A 17,499-nucleotide genomic window follows, 5' to 3' on the forward strand; every position below is an offset into this window, starting at 1 on the left:
GAACCTGGGAGATCTGAGAGTATGGGATTTAGAGGCCGCCTTGACTGCTTTTGCAGCCCTTCTCAGCCTGCAACTATATTAAAAGGAATAAAGGGAGGAAGCATCTCAAGAACAAAGACCCTGTAACACTCCAGGGTTCTCTCTTTCAAAGGAAATGGTGCCATGAAGTTTGAAAGAGGAAGCCACACCAGCAAGAAGGGAATTCATCGCTTCCTCTGGACGCATGTTCAGGACAGCTCAGGGCCCTGTAATTCTGAATGTCTAGCAATGTCACCAAGAGATTGCAACAGAAAGTCAAATTCAAAAACCAACCATTTTATTATAAACAAACAAACAAAAACACACCTTCAGATCAGCATAAATCAGACATTCAATTTCATATTAGAAGAAAATTATTATTATTATTTTTCAGTACATAAAATATGGAAATAGTAAATGGAAAAGCAAACAAAGGTCCTATGCATACACACATCAGGAGCATAGGAGCGTCGACAATTCACATTAACCTTCACAGTCTCCACTGTTCCGGCATTTGGTTTTCCAGTTTCAAACTCTTTCGCTCGCTGCAATCCGAAGGTTTGCTTGTGTAACTGCTACTTGGATATTGAGGTCCGTTTGACCTCGAGCCAGTTAAGCTGAAGCACTGAGATGAAAGCCAGTTTAGTCCCAAATAGTCAATAGTGACTTATACCTCAGAACATCGAGTTAAACCACATTAGTACTCCCCTTTTAAAATGGGGGCTTTTGCCCTTTTGCACACCAGCAAATGCAGGCAGAAGAGAAGAGGAAAAACTTGCCCATTGCACTCACAAAGAATCTAACAGTACAATCCTATACAAAATCCTATACAAAATCCCACTGAATTCAATAGGGACTCCTCCAAGGACCTAAGTATAGGATTGTAGTTTAAGTTGCAGTTAAGAACAGAGCCCAGGTTTCCCAATGACTAGGCTGCTGCTCTGACTGCTAGATTGCGTACTCCAATCAACACCCACATAATTCCAGCCCATATCACAAAGGAGGGAGAGAGATAGATAGATAGATAGAGAAAGAGAGAGAGGCTAACCAGAGAGGTCACCTTCTAGAGAATGCATCCTAGATAAAATGTGCACCACACAAAAAAAAGGAGAAGCAAAAAAAAAAAAAGCTTTATTTTTAAGTGATCTAACTATTCCTTAACTTAACAGAAGATTAACCAAGTACATTAAAAAAACAAAAACGCATCTGTACCCACAATTCAGCACAGATGAATAATTAACATAAAAATAATTTAGCACAGGCGAAAATTAAAATACTGCGAAGAGCTCTTGATACTTCCTGTGTATGTTCAAGAAAAGCTTAAGGCACATCAAAATACTTGTCCGTTTACCCCCCTCCCCCGCAAAGTGTCTGGACCCAAATGGGAACTGTTTGGTTGCTTACGTTTTCATCCCACATCCAAACGTTTTGGATTCGCTAGGCCCGTATCAAGTTTGCAATCTCAACACCTGAGTCGATAGCGCTTGTTTCCTTTTGTGAGCACACAGTTCTGATGGCCACAAGGGGAGCATCACTTAGGGAGGCTGTGCTGTGCAGGTGACCCTGCTAGGAGGATAATTTAGTTCTTTATTTATTACTGGCCCCAGTGTCTTCCAGGTACAAGTTGGAGCAAGGATAAGCCTTCAGAAATCGCACTGACCTAGCACTATGACTGAGGCCACCCAACGACTTGGGATGGCTGCTGTTGGTCATAGCCAAGCTCGTTGCGATGGCCGAACAAATGCATTCAGGAATGTGAAACGGCGTCCGAACCAATACTGCTATATTCCAAACATCCTATGTCAGATTCAGTGAAAATTAGTGGCGATGAAAGGGGAAACCCCAGTCTGTGAACTTCTCCTGAACTATTCTCATGAGAGTGATGGCTGCTTAGCCCAGCACTCAACAGCAACCTCAAGTTGCCACTAAGTGTATTTCTAGTCACCTGGCAAGTGTACCTGTACAAAGAATCAGGTTCTGCAGTTTTAGGTGTCTACCAGCATTAGAAACTCAGATATATAAGCTAGGGCCAAATGGCTCCCCTTAAACCAAGGTTGGTAAAACGGAGTGTCTAGTTGCCATTTGGGGGCAAGACTGCTCTAAAGTCTTATTTTTCAAATAAGGACTGTGATTGATTCTCAGTTAAACATCTGGCTAGTTTAGATGACAAGCTTGAGCCAGGTTAAGAACTTTGAGAACTTAAGGAAGAAAAGTCACTTGATTGAGGGTTCTTCCACAAATCTATCGGCCTGTTCCTACCTCTCTTTCTCAATGGTGACATGGACCATTCATAACGTAAGAATATTCTTCACAACTTTGGAGCAGGGCAGTGGGAAGACAAGCGACAACAATTAACTATAACATTGTTCACTGCTCCTGCTCAGGCCACACAGAGAAAGCATTTTGGTTCCTGAAATTAATTCCAATTGTGCCAGTAAAATGTATTCTACTGGGTGGGGTATTAGTGTGTGAAAACAGTCTAGATCAGCCTTTCTCAACCTGAGGGTCCCCAGATGTTGTTGAACTACAACTCCCATCACCCCTAGCTAGCAAGGCCAGAGCTCAGGGATGATGGGAGATGTAGTCCAACAACATCTGGGGACCCACAGGTTGAGAGCCACTGGTCTAGATCCAATGATCCCCAGGCACACACCTCCAGATGGTGGAGATGTCAGGCACCCTCCTGACACCAGGCGTCTTTGCTTATTCTCAAATGGTCGATAGTCAGGTGCAAAACATGCCTGGCTAATTTTGAACACTGGTGTGGACTTAATGTCAGGAACACACCAAAAATTCCACGTGTGAAAAGACAGACCATAGGCGTTCCTCTACAAAACTGTTTCCCTCTGCTCCCTTTGCATCTCATGTGACTTCCCCAAAGACACTCTTTAAGCCAAGGCAGGGGGGAAATTGAAGTAAAACATGCTTGAAGAGAGTAAAACCTGCTTGAAGTCATAGCCTCTCCACATACCAAACTGGTGAAGTGAAGGCAGAAAAAGTCAACACTTTTCAACACTTCCTTGTATTGCTCTCCTAAAAAAAATGATGAAGTGCCTCAGGTGGCAAAACTGGTCTTTAGATAACTATGGGTTGCTACGCTCATAATTTCTCTTGAGGCCAAAAATATAAAAAATAAGAAATCACCCCTGGTGTCAAGCTGCTTTGGCAGGAACTGCCACTTCCTAATAAAAGGTTATTCATAAGAAGAGGACTGATGAATCAGACAGACAACAGAGGTCAGCCAGATGTTCCTGGGAAGCTCAGAAACCGGAAGTGTTTCCTGGTGAATGACAAGGCGCAGGGTGGCCAAGAAGCTGTCATATTGATGGGAGTTTGAACATTTGGGTCATGGGGAAGGAGACAGGCATGTGCCCTGGTGCTACGGTGGAACAGAAAGGGGTTGGTTTTGGGGCCTTCACTGTGAAATCCTAACTGGAGCAGGGATGCTTTAGCTGAGATTCCTGCATTGCAGGCAGTCAGACTAAATGATCCTTGGCGCGTCCCTTCAAACTCTATGATGCTATGATTCTAAACAAGTCCCACAGAGTCCAGCCATGCTTACTCCCAAGTCAGCAGGTGTACGATTGCAGCCTTTAATCTCAGGAACCGGATTTTGCAATACAGCAGAGAAAAGAACGTCCTCTCCCTAGATCAGGGCTTGCTTTAGCTGTTCTGTTTGCAGTGTGTTTTTCTGTTGAGCTGGATTTATCTTTTTGCTGAGCCTGGGTGCTAACTGATGAGTAATTCAAATGTAAATCAGCTGACAGCTGGGCAGTGCAGAACAATTCAGAGGACAGCTGCTGCAAACTCTGGCATGGCAGGGGATTAGTCAAGATCCTATACACATCCAATCTGAGTAAGCAGAGCTAGCTAGCTAGGCAGTGGGTCGTTGTTCCCTTCCTGGAGTGGAGAATTGGAAACAACTTGCACTACAACTCTCCGTGGAGTCAGAACCAGCTTCTCTCTTACCCTTTCTGCTGATATTTTATATGAATTATCAATAGGTTGCATCTGAGCTAACGTTTCACGTTACTCGAAACACAATACATCCCCATTAAGGTGGCTAGATGATAGGAAGGGAAATTTCACTGCAGTGAAACTTCTTGGCATGGCAGAAAGAGGTGCACTAAAGAGGGAAACTAATGCAACACATAAATTAGGGTTGCTTTTGGGGGAAAGTCGTTGAGCTGCTGGGGGGCAAGTTTCCAAAACCTGGACATTTTGCCGTTTTCACAAAATTCCCCCCAAACACTACTTCTGTCATTGGAATTCCAGACATATGCCAACCCTACATAAATTCAAAAATTAAACCAACAGCGTCTGCCAAAATATCCTCTCCTTAGTGCAGAACGGTTACAGAAGATGTGCTCTTCTTGGCCATGTGACACTCATCACTGCAAATGCCCCCTCCTCTCACCAGTAGCAGATAATCAAATCAAGTGTGTGAATGCTGTAGTCTTTGTCACCCTGTTAGAAATCTGTGTGTAATGGATGTGCAAACACCTCCCTTGTTTGAAAGCAGCTTTCCTATGGATTGCAAAAGTGGCCTCTCTCTCTCTCCCCTTTCACAAGCTCTCCTGCAAAGAACCTGTGTAGAAAGCAGTGGCCTAGCAGGGGTGGGTGGGCCATGGGGCGGTTGCAAAATTGTTAGGGCGTGCAAAATTTTGACACCTATTGCTGCCCTGGTGTTTCAAGAACAGTATAAAGCTCCCTGAACAGGGAATATACTTCTTTCGTGGCCCTTTGATTTCAGCCCTTTGTTGATCCTTCTAGGGATCAGTGTGTGGACATCAGCTGCCATATTTTGCAGAATGAAAACAATCTGTTTTTACCTACACCAACAAACACACCGTCCTGCGTCCAAATTGAAATATACTCTTCCAGCACAAAAAACAACAACAAAACAGCTTGGGTCTGTGACACACCTTTGGTTCAAACCCCTCCAGTACCTCCGATTTCCTCTTTCCTGTCGGGAAGTGTTGTTTTGGTGCACTTGTTTCCACCCTCAAAACATGCCCATTTCCCCACTCAGAACCCGTTCACAGCCAAATCTGTTCCAGAGCCATCCAGCAACCAGCTCCTTTGTGTAGTTTTCCTACAAAAGCATCTCATAATCCTGCACAGGCCGCTTGGTTTCTAAAGTAGCGCCCAGGTGCAGGAAAAGAGCAGTTTCATGACACTAGAACATGGGCAGAGGTAGAAGAATCACTCAGCTCCAGTTAAGAAAACCAAACCCTAATTCTGGGACTAACCAGCAGGCTTCTTTGCAACCCTTACAAAACACATTCTCCTTTCGCTTTCCATCCCTGCCCTCTAATCTCTGCAATAGCAAACCCACTCCTTCTGCTTTCTCCAGATTTCAGAACCCCTGGCCCAAGGGGTTAGACTCAAGTTTCTCTACAAGAACAAGAGATAGGACAAATCTCCCTCCACTCATCAAAGAACCAGCCTCAAGAACCAGGGAGAGGGAGAGCTGACCCAAACACACATAATTGCAAACGGAGTCCCTACATTGGTGAAACTCCGTTGGCTCAATCCCTCCAATCAGTTGCAGGGAAGTTTGTTGGGTGTTCTACCAGCTTCTAATGAAAGCAAGCGAGAGAACACAGGAAAAACAAAAGGAGAGAGAGAGAGAGAGAGAGAGAGAGAGAGAGAGAGAGAGAGAGAGAGGTGTCCCCTGTAAAAGTTACAGGTCTTGAATACATCATTTCAAAACATAGTACTGGAATGGGTTAGAGTATTCACCTTGAGAATCCTGAAAGCATTGCTTTGTAATTAGTAAGCAGAACATTAAACATATGCCCAGGTTATTTGAAAGAGAAGGAAGGGAGGAAAGGAGACGGAGGAGAGCACACCTTCAGCCAGTCTTGTGGCTACCATCACCAGTCCGAATTTTCCGGGCCATGATGGTCTCCTTTGACACTCGCTTGCAGTCCGTGGCCAAGCCCAGGTAACACATAAGATCAATGAAAGCTGTTGTGATGTTCCAGTTCAAGCCAAATTCACTGGTTGAGTAATCATAGGGGAAAGTATGGTGGTAGTTGTGGAAACCTTCGCCTGGGGAGAGAGAGAGAGGAGGAGAAATCATAAGCGCCCAAGTAGTGTATTTATTTGGGAACTAGGTTCTGGAAAGCAGTCGACTCTAGTGAGTAAATTTTAAGTTTCTTTAGTTTGCTTGATGAGTAAAAACAATGTCCTTTATGACTGAGTGTGAGTATGTAGTCAATAAACGTTTGCTGCAGGAAGCCTATAACTGCTAACTTACTGCTGGAGCTACCATTTGAACTACCATTTCCACTGCCACTGCCACACTATTTTGATACTAAGCCTAGATTAGCTTCTTGGTGAATGATCCTCAAAAAGGACCCAGAATTGGAGGCACCCCATGCAATTTTTTTCAAGAAAAAAAGAGGTGCCAGAGCTCCCTTGTTCTTTTATAATGGCCAATGGCGCCCACCTGAGAGTTCTGGAAGTTCCGGTGGAAAAAATCCCCAGAGGCCCCATTATAAGCAACTAATGAAGTAACTTCTGCTCTCTGGCACCGAAAGGATCAGAAGGAAAGGCTGGGTCACGTCACCTTTATGAGGAATTATGGGATAGCCATCGCACACAAGAAGGGAGAAACCAGTGGGAGGGGAATGTCGTCAGTGTACGTGGAACAGCAAACGACAAAGGTAGGCTAGGTGGCCTGAGAATAATTGCAACTTAAAATCAACACAGGGGAGGCAAAGGGATTAAGGATAATAATCTGTGGGGCTTGTTGCATAATCACTGGAACTGCAATAATAAGCTGCCACTGAATGTGCAAAGGTACAATTCATATGTGGCAAGGAGATAATTACCACAGACATCTTCAGAGAGATCAAACTATGTCAAGTAGGAAATGGCAACGATAAAACTCTCTATAGATGCTGATGGAGACTGAATGAAGGAGAATGTCCTCTTCAGAGTAACTGGTCCCCAGTGTACCACACCAATGGCAGACCCTCCAAGTGTCCCTATTTTCCAGGGACAGTCCCAGATTTACAGGAGCCACCCTGGTTTCTGATTTGATCCTGCAATGTCCCGCTTTTCCTTAGGACATCCCTATTTTCACCAGAGAAATGTTGGAAGGTATGCAATGGCCCCAAATCAACCCACCAAACTGAAGCAAAGTGTTCTGCAGTTTCCTTCCTTAGAAACGTAAGGCAGAGAAATGACAGGTTGTTTGGCCCACCTCACTGTGGTGATGTGTTAAGGCTATTTCCAAGGAGTGAACAAGCAGATAAGTGTAGGGTGATCTACCTACAGTATGTTGTCCCACTGGGAACAATTGACCATTGAGCTCCTGAATGTTCAGGGATTAACACCTCCTACAAAACTTCTACAGCACAAAATATTGGATCAGTGCATAATACTGGAGCGTTAATTCAAACCCTTTTCGTGACCCTCACACCAGATAGGAATAATGCCATTCCAAGTCTAGGAACTTGCCCTAAGCGATATCAATTTATTTCAGGGGCCTTCTAAACTTGCAAGAATTGGATGTTCAGATCAAATTCTGGCATAAGGCAGAATTCCTGTTCATGATGTCTAAATCCACAGAAATCTACCGTGGATCTACTGTCTGATCCACGTTTCAGATTCCTAAAATCGCTTTTCTGCTCCTGTACTAACGAAATAATCCAGTGTGCAGGAGCAGAAATACATTCCAACTCTGTGGCCTCAAGAACCGTTACCCTTTCTCCACAACACTTACCCAAAACTGCAATATTTGCTTTCAAAACAATGCCTCCCAGCTAAATAAAGCAGCATGCAAAACAGGATGACAAACAAACATTTTTTGTGGCAGATAAAAATGGTCAGTACAATTTTATATATACATTTTTTCCCCTTTTCACAATTTGGGTGTGTGTGTGTGTGTGTGTGTGTGTGTATGCCACCTACACAGAGTAGGAAAACCTTTTCCTCTAGCCTACCTCTATAAAGTTCTTGTTGGCACTATATTATTAAAATGGTGTTCTGCCATGCTTAAATACTAATAATAGTATCTATTATGGTCTGTAACAAAAGCTGAATCTGGATGACCGTGCACTGCTTTTCACTTAGGCTTCAAAGTCAATATGAAACAGGCCTCGCCTCAGTAAAAAGGTAGAGGAGAGGCTGGGATCAGAAATTAAACTGAGGTTCACAGAATCCCATCTCAAAGGAGAAGTGAGTTTTAGGGGCGCTGAAATTCCTCTCCGTCTTGGGATTAAAATCTGAGCCAGGAAGAATTCTTTGCTTCTGTGCCTGACTTCCAGCATGCCCTCTCACCCCTCTCAGGATAACGAAGGTGTTCAGATAAAGGGGAGAAGGATGTTCAGGGGAGAAGATGGCTGCAACAGGACACCCAGGATGGTGGAGTGGGGAGAGAAAAAACTCTCTCCTAGATTGAAACTGACAAATGGGCAAGGAGTCGGTATTTGTGATATGGGCATAAACATTCAGCAAAAAATCTTAGAAGATGGATGAAGATGGACAGCTTTTCCTGGGCTTGTATCAAAGTGGCTCAGAAGACTCAGAAAATTAAATCTACACACACACAGCAAATACCGTATTTTTCGCTCTATAAGACGCACCAGACCACAAGACGCACCTAGTTTTTGGAGGAGGAAAACAAGAAATAAAATATTCTGAATCTCAGAAGCCAGAACAGAAAGAGGGATCGCTGCGCAGTGAAAGCAGCAATCCCTCTTGCTGTTCTGGCTTCTGGGATAGCTGCGCAGCCTGCATTCACTCCATAAGACGCACACACATTTCCCCTTACATTTTAGGAGGGAAAAAGTGAGTCTTATAGAGCAAAAAATACGGTAACTCTGCTTATTTTCAAGCCTGCCAGATTTCATTTCACCATCAACTTTCTGAAGTTAGAAGCAGTGCTCCAGTCCATCCACTGGCAAAGGCAAGGAGGGAGATATTTTCCTCCCTCCCCTCTCCATTGTTTGATATCCTGGTAGCATGCTGGACTGAAGGTCTTATGCAGCCCTTGAGAAATATAATTTCCCCATGGGAACCTCTCTAGAGATGTCCTCTTTGAAAAGGTGGTAGAGAAGCCTGGGTGCTCTCCCCAGAAGCTATGGCTACCTGTGTGAAAGTAAATGGCAACAGGATAACTTCTCATGAGTGAGGAAAGTGAAACAGGATGTGGGCACAGCTGGAAAACCAGGGATGGAAAGCAGGCAAAACTTCCTGCAGATCCGAACATGGGTCAGAAAGAAGGCGGGTGGCACTGTGGGTTAAACCACAGAGCCTAGGACTTGCTGATCAGAAGGTCGGCGGTTCGAATCTCCGCGACGGGGTGAGCTCCCGTTGCTCGGTCCTTGCTCCTGCCAACCTAGCAGTTTGAAAGCACACCAGTGCAAGCAGATAAATAGGTACCGCTCCGGCGGGAAGGTAAATAGCATTGCTCTGGTTCGCCAGAAGCAGCTTAGTCATGCTACCCACATGACCCAGAAGCTGTACGCCGGCTCCCTCGGCCAGTAAAGCAAGATGAGCGCCGCAACCCCAGAGTCGGTCACGACTGGACCTAATGGTCAGGGGTCCCTTTACCTTTACCTTAACCTTAACCAAAATACACACCAACTGAGGGCACCGGGAACTGTGGTGGGAGCAAGACGACAGCAGACCTTCCCCTCCCCCAAACCCCAATATCTTCCCCTTTACATACCTAGGGCTCCAAATACGACAAAGTGGTTCTCTCTGGGGTTGATGGTCTTATCATACGGCCGGTTGCCATACATGTGCGCTGCACTGTTCACCAGCCAAGTAGCGTTGAGGATTAAGGCATAGCGGAGGATGGCAGCCATGAAGAAGCTAGTGTGATACGTCTCCCCCCAGAAGTACCAAGGCACAACAGCAGGGAAAATGAAGCACATGATCACCACGGAGGTTTTATAATGCCTGGGAAGAAAGATACATGCATTGCAGTCAGCATATTTTGAGCTCTTTGTAGGGGATCACATTAAAATTCCAATGTTTGAAAAAGCTCCATTTCGAGTAGGCCCTCACATTTTCCTGCAAGATTTCACTCTGCACTAAATATTTCCAATTCACGATCAGATTTTTAGCTCGAACCCCCAAGGTGTCAATGGTTCAAACTACAGTGGTACTTTGGTTCTCAAACTTAATCCGTTCCGGGAGTCCATTCGACTCGCGAAACGGTTCAGAAACCAAGGCGCGGCTTCCGATGGGCTGTAGAAGCTTCCTGCACTCAATCACAAGTCGCATCAGACATTCGGCTTCCGAAAAACATTTGCAAACCACTCACTTCCAGGTTCGCGGCATTCAAGAGCTGATTGGTTCGGGAGCCAAGCCGTTCGAGTACCAAGGTACCACTGTACTGTAAAGGTTGGAAATTTGGAATCTGCAGTTTTTCCACTATGAATGCTTATCTGATTTTCAGTGTATCTATGTTGGGCTCTACGTGGGGCTACCTTTGAAGGTGACCCGGAAACTGCAATTAATCCAGAATGCGGCAGCTAGACTGGCGACTGGGGGTGGTCGCCAGGACCACATAACACCAGTCCTGAGAGATCTGCATTGGCTCCCTGTACGTTTCCGAGCACAATTCAAAGTGTTGGTGCTGACCTGTAAAGCCCTAAACGGCCTTGGTCCTGTATACCTGAAGGAGCGTCTCCACCCCCATCGTTCAGCCCGGACACTGAGGTCCAGCGCCGAGGGCCTTCTGGTGGTTCCCTCATTGCGAGAAGTGAGGTTACAGGGAACCAGACAGAGGGCCTTCTCGGTAGTGGCGCCCACCCTGTGGAACGCCCTCCCTTCAGATGTGAAGGAAATAAGCAGCTATCCTATCTTTAAAAGACATCTGAAGGCAGCCCTGTTCAGGGAAGTTTTTAATATTTAACGCTGTACTGTTTTTAACACTTGATTGGGAGCCGCCCAGAGTGGCTGGGGATGGGCGGGGTATAAATAATAAAGTAGTAGTAGTAGTAAACAAACAAACAAACAAACAAATCCATTTCCTATCGTCTGGAAAAAGAAAGCAACCTCAATGGGAGCCCTTTGCTCACCTCCTTTGGAACATCACAACTTTATCAGCCTTCAGGTCAGAGAGATCCAGCTTCTTTCCCTTCTCTTTGACATCAGGGTGTTTGCGTACCAGCAGCCAGCCAATATGAGAAAAGAAAAAGCCTCGCTTTGCATTGTGGGGATCAGCATCCGTTTCAGAGTATTTGTGGTGGACACGGTGATCTCTGGCCCACTCATAGATGTCGTTCTGGTTGAAACACAAAGGCAAACGCATTAGTCGTGTTTCGAGCCGGACAACAGTCCTCCGCTTCCACAGCAATCCTTTAAGGAACATGGAAGATAAAAAATACTTCATTGACTCATTCACCCTGAACGCAATGCTCTAAGAAGCCAGTGTGGTGTAGTGGTTAAGAGCGATAGACTCGTAATCTGGTGAACTGGGTTCGCTTCCCAGCTCCTCCACATGCAGATGCTGGGTGACCTTGGGCTAGTCACACTTCTCTGAAGTCTCTCAGCCTCACTCACCTCACAGAGTGTTTGTTGTGGGGGAGGAAGGGAAAGGAGAATGTTAGCCGCTTTGAGACTCCTTCGGGTAGTGATAAAGTGGGATATCAAATCCAAACTCCTCCTCCTCCTCCTAAGACGGGTCGGCAAGGCTTACCTTGCCTGGGCCGGTTCACTGCCGTGGAGCCCCTTCTGTGGGCCGGATCACGGGTGAGGTGAGTGCATGCACCTGTGATTTTCGGCGTCTGTGCAGACGCTATTTCCGGTCCTACAAAAGCGAGTCCCTGTGCCGCACTGCACAGGTTTAGCACAGCGTGTGGGGACTCGCCAAGCGGCTCGTGGGCCGGTAAAACGACCCCAGTGGGCCACTTTTGGCCCATGGGCCTTAGGTTGCCGACCAATGCTCTAAGACAAGCAACTATTATCCCCATTTTACAGCAGGTGACATTGAGGCTGGCATGGATCTAGATGTGGCCTAGATTAACCAAGTTTCGGACCTGAATCCTTTCCGTACATGTCCAACATGACATGATCTTTTAGAAGACATCCGAAGACAGCCCTGTATAGGGAAGATCTTAACGTTTGATGTTTTATTGTGTTTTCCATATTTTGTTGGGAGCTGCCCAGAGTGGCTGGGGAAACCCAGCCAGATGGGCGACATGTTAATAATAATATTATAATATATAGGACGTGGGTGGCGCTGTGGTCTAAACCATTGAGCTTCTTGGGCTTGCTGATCGTAAGGCCGGCAGTTTGAATCCGCACAATGAGGTCAGCTCCCGTTGCTCTGTCCCAGCTCCTGCGAACTCTAGCAAAAGCCTTCTAGCGCAAGTAGAGAAATATGTACCACTGTGGCAGGAAGTAAACAGCATTTCCATGCCCTCTGGCACTTGTCACAGTGTCCCGTTGCGCCAGAAGCGGTTTAGTCATGCTGGCCACGTGACCCAGAAATCTGTCTGTGGACAAACGCCGGCTCCTTTGGCCTGAAAGCGAAGATAAGCGCAGTACCCCATAGTCTAATTCGACTGGACTTAACCATCCAGGGGTCCTTTACCTTTTACCCTTACTTTAATAATAATAATAATAATAATAATAATAATAATAATAATAATAATGTCACACTTGCCCTCAAGGACAAGTTCAATTGTTTTTTAAAGGAGAGGGGGAATTCTTTTAGATGTTTCAATAAAACTATGTATTACCATATTTTTCCATGTATAACACGCCTCCATGTATAAGACAACCCCTATTTTGGGGGAATCCAAATTAAGAAGAGTTGTTAAGCTTTTTGGGGGAGGATTTCCCACAGTTGTTGAGCTATTTTTAGGGGGGATTGCCGGAAATCACCCACCCAATCACCACAGACAATCTCCCACTCATGACATGAACCAAGCACCAATCCCCCCTATGCAATATAGTCTTATACACGGAGAAATACAGTCCTTTCGTTAAGAGATGGCAATACCCGCCGATGAATTTTTATGATGTTACGGTTTTAAAATTGAGGGTGGGGAACAAATTGGCTAAATGAGCTATCTTCAACTTTTTCAGATCCAGGACCCACTGGGGACCTATATCTTAATCCTTTGCCATCTATTTGCATGGTGGTAGTGTTCCTGTTGCAACCCAACCTGGATCAGGCCACGACTCCCTAATGGATCCCCAGCTAACCAGTTGAAGACCAGTGAGCTAAATGATTCCTGTAGGAGAGAGCATGAAGCAATGCAAGGATATATATAGGACCCAGAAGTTTGCCGCCTTTAAATGGGAACCTTTGAAGATCCTGCCTGAATGTTTTAAATTGTACCAAACAACCACACACATACACAACTCTCTAGTTGCACTCTGTCTCGTGCAAACTTGCGCCAAATGACTTTTTGAAGTTTCATCAGGCAAATCCACCCAGTTAGAAGTGAAGAAGGATTAGCGCTGAAATGAATTTCTCAGTCTAGCTCTCCGTGCTTTGCTGGATTAAGGCAGTGTGTTAAAATCTAGATGGGAGTGCCCAATTAGAGTAGTAAATGGGAGCAGATTCCATGGCAGGGTGGAGATCGTTCCCTGAACTCCTGGCAGGTGTGCTGCTGCTGCTTACTGAGACAGGGAAGAGACAGGCGGAATCGACACCAGCACTGTGCAAAAGCACCAGCAGGAAGATCGGATTAACCTCGCTGGTTAATCCTAGTTAGTCCATGCAATCCTAGTTATTTGTTTTAATGTAAAACCCATTGTTCTGACAGTTTATTGAGCTCTCATCTGATCTTTTTGTCATTGGGGGTGGCTTTTACCCTTTGAGTTAAAAATTTCAAATACAGTGGTACCTTGGTTCTCAAATGCCTTGGTTCCCAAACACCAAAAACCCGGAAGAAAATGTTCCGGTTTTCAAACATTTTTAAGAAGCCAAACATCTGATGCGGCTGTCGGCTATTGTTTCCAGGGCGCCTGCACCAAGCAGAAGCTGTGCCTTGGTTTTCGAACATTTCGGAAGTCAAACGGACTTCCGAAACAGATTAAGTTTGGCGCTTTTGTTTTTGCTCTTTATTTTGTGTTTCTCTTTTTGAGGCTTTTTCATTTAATTTGTTTTTGTGACTGTGTGGAAGCCAGTTCAGCTACTGATTGATTGATTGAGTAACTGCGGAAATGGATAAAAGCCCCCCATCCAAACAACGACCATCATCAGTGGAGGTAAGAAATTTTTTTTTAAAAAAATTATCATCTATAATACTGTCTTACTTATTTAAAAATACAGTGCGTTGATTATTGTTTTCATTTTATTGATCAATGGTCTCGTTAGATAGTAAAATTCATGTTAAACTGCTGTTTTAGGGGTTGTTTTTAAAAGTCTGGAACAGATTAATCCATTTTGCATTACTTTCTATGGGAAAGCATGCCTTGGTTTTAGAACGCTTTGGTTTTGGAATGGACCTCTGAAACAGATTAAGTTTGAGAACCATGGTACCGCTGTACAGAAAAAGGGAAATAAAAGTTACTGGGGGAAAGGGAGAGGGGTGAGATACCAATTTTTTTGTACGAAATTCCAAGTTAGCCAAATTGCAGGAGGCATGTAGCCTTGTCTGCCCTCCCCCCGTGTATCCATGACCCTTGAATCTGGCCATGTTAATCATCTCATAATTCTTACCTGGAAAGCCATGGAGTTGATGATCGCCAAAAATATTCGGAGAGGCAGACTGGCTTTGTAGGAACGGTGGCTCCAAAGGCGATGTGCTCCGGCTGTGATTCCCAGCCCACTCAAGACAAAGAGAACAAATACTGCGAACAAGAAAAGCGAGGGAGAGAGTGAATTGTGACTCTCTTGGGCGCAGGAATTTAATCCTAATCACTTACAATTTTTGTTTAATCCACAAGAAAGAAAGGCCTTACCGCTGGCTAGGTTCAATTCTAATCCTTCTAACCTCCTTTGGGGTAGGTTTGCGGGTTCGGCAGAAGGAGATAGGATCTGCCCATGGGATGCCCACCTGGTGGAAACTGTAGCTCACATGGCCCTTAAATGTATGATGATCTCCGCCAACAATTTCTAGACCGTCTATGTATTCCAACATGGAAACCAGAGACAGAGTTTATGTGCTTCTTATTCTTGGTGAGACCAGGAGCTCACCAAGACAGTAGCTAAGTTCCTCTATTTGATTTTTTGTCGCCAAAGTATGCTACAGGATCTTGCCCTTGCTGGAAACCCTTTGGTGGGTGACTGCGCCGCTGGGATGGCGACGAGATTGCACTGGCCTATCTATTCTGAATGTATTCTGAAAGTTCTTATGTGGTGCCAATAAAGGTTCCTTGACTTGACTTGAGAGAGTGAACTGGAAGTAGCCTACTTCAGCGTTATCCCACTGCAACTCACAAACGTAAGCATTGCTAAAAAAAAAACACCAACAATAATAAGGACTGGAGGAAATTAAAGGACTATTTGAATAAATATCATAATATAAAAAAATTAGAAATTACTTGGAAGAAACAAATAGGCCTAGGATTAAATTAAGTTAGAATTAAATAAATGGGATTTAGAACGTTAAGAAAAGTGAATAAGATGGACTATAATTGGAAATTGCTTTACTTTAATAATGATATTGGAAAGCTGTTACTTTTAATTACAAGGAAACTCAGAAGGGAGGGATTTGAGGAAGTCAACCAAGATGTTTAAAAGGTTGGATTTGTGAAGAATTAAGTTTGTTGTTATTGTTTATCTGTTTATTGTTTTCCCTTTTTTCTCTTTCTTCTTTTTATTTTTTTGTTTTTGTGTATCATTTTGCTTTGTGGTTTGTGTTATCACTGTGGAAAATCTAATAAAAATTTTATTTTTAAAAACAACAACAACAATAATAATAATAATACTCTTTTGAAGGAAGAACCTGGAGTTCGATTTGTTAGAGAAACAGAAGGCAAAGAATTGCCATTCAGACAGGTTTCACCCAACACTGCAAATCTGCGTCTGATCTTTTAGGGCATATCAAGAGATCCACTTCACAAACATCTGATTTCTTAATTGTTGTTATTTTTTTGGCATACAGTATTTGTTGCATGAGATCCAGGCAGCTTTGGGCCGGAGACATCATATATTTCCAGATCTAAATTATATCTCATTGATGGGGCAAATGGAATTATTTCCCAGCTAGCAAGGCTTTGCATCTGGCGTGTGAGTCATGAACCCCTCCTCAACAATACTTGTAATATCACGGTAGGTTAACTGCACAACTCCTGCATGCATCGCAAGTGCAGAGTTTATTAAAAGGAGGCAATAGCAGAAGTTCTAAAAAGATAAGGAGAGTCATTAAATGTTTATGGGCAGGTCTAGTGCTGCAAGTCTTGTGGAAGGAGCAACCAAGACACAGATTAACCACAAAGCATGTGCGCTATGGATAGATAGATAAGTCAAGAACAACAGATTGTAAGATCTGCTGAGCCAGCGGAGACTTCCTCTGTTACTAGATCAGCACTCCTGCTTCTTTAGCTGCTCATGTGGAAAACAAAATTACCGTATTTTTTGCTCTATAAGACTCACTTTTCCCTCCTAAAAAGTAAGGGGAAATGTGTGTGCGTCTTATGGAGCGAATGCAGGCTGCGCAGCTATTCCAGAAGCCAGAACAGCAAGAGGGATCGCTGCTTTCACTGTGCAGCGATCCCTCTTGCTGTTCTGGCTTCTGAGATACAGAATATTTTATTTCTTGTTTTCCTCCTCCAAAAACTAGGTGCGTCTTGTGGTCTGGTGCGTCTTATAGAGCAAAAAATACGGTACCTATTTTTTAATGTAAATTGAAATGTATAGCCCACGTTTCTAGGAAAAAGGCACACTGGACATCTTTAAACTGAACAACTTCTTAAAACAACATAAATGGGAAATGTAAAGGGAGAACCAAACAGTCAGAAGAGGCAAAACAGAAGAGCAAAAAGCCAAACTGAGAAAAATGACCTTTTAAAACACCTACTGAAATAATACAGCTTTTGATGCTTCCTTAAAAGCTGGCAACTAGTGGTTGGGGCTGGGGAGAGAAACCATAATTTGGCTGGCAGTGCCAATCCTGATATGGGAATCAATAGAAGACTGCATTTCAGCTTCTGGAAGCAGAGGATGCTCAGAAACCTGATCCCTCTGCTTGCAAAACCTGATCCTCTGCTGCGCATAGGAGAAGACGGCATGCATAGCTGTCGCAAGGGACTGTTATTATGCTCAAGTCACTTTGGGCAGAAACAGCCTTACTGCATCTAGTGCTGAAAATTCCCCTGCTTCCTAGAACCCCAGGTGTTAACCCTGCTCTGAATCAAATCACTAATTACAGACCCTCCAAGTGTCCCTATTCTCCAGGGACAGTCCCAGATTTTCAGAAGCCATCCCTGTTCCTGACTTGATCCTGGAATGTCCTGCTTTTCCTTAGGGCACCCCTATTTTCATTGGAGAATTGTTGGGAGGGTATGGTGCGATCTCCCTATTTTCACTGGAGAAATGTTGGAGTGTATAGA

General features: G+C 44.3%; 1 protein-coding gene across 1 annotated transcript in view; it reads right to left on the bottom strand.

The window, feature by feature from the left end:
• Window positions 1-294: 294 nt before the first annotated feature.
• The window catches only part of SCD (stearoyl-CoA desaturase), a 29,552-nt gene continuing 12,347 nt past the window's right edge, over window positions 295-17,499 (bottom strand). The window contains exons 3-6 of the mRNA XM_083615954.1: window positions 14,666-14,796; window positions 11,067-11,272; window positions 9,707-9,939; window positions 295-6,075 (exon numbers count right to left, since the gene is read on the bottom strand). Of these exons, the coding sequence (XP_083472080.1) occupies window positions 5,876-6,075; window positions 9,707-9,939; window positions 11,067-11,272; window positions 14,666-14,796 (770 nt within the window). The 3' untranslated portion in view covers window positions 295-5,875. The remainder of the gene's footprint in view (window positions 6,076-9,706; window positions 9,940-11,066; window positions 11,273-14,665; window positions 14,797-17,499) is intronic.

The sequence above is a fragment of the Podarcis filfolensis genome (genome assembly GCF_964270895.1).
Source record: "Podarcis filfolensis genome assembly, chromosome: 5".
NCBI classification, from domain to species: domain Eukaryota; kingdom Metazoa; phylum Chordata; class Lepidosauria; order Squamata; family Lacertidae; genus Podarcis; species Podarcis filfolensis.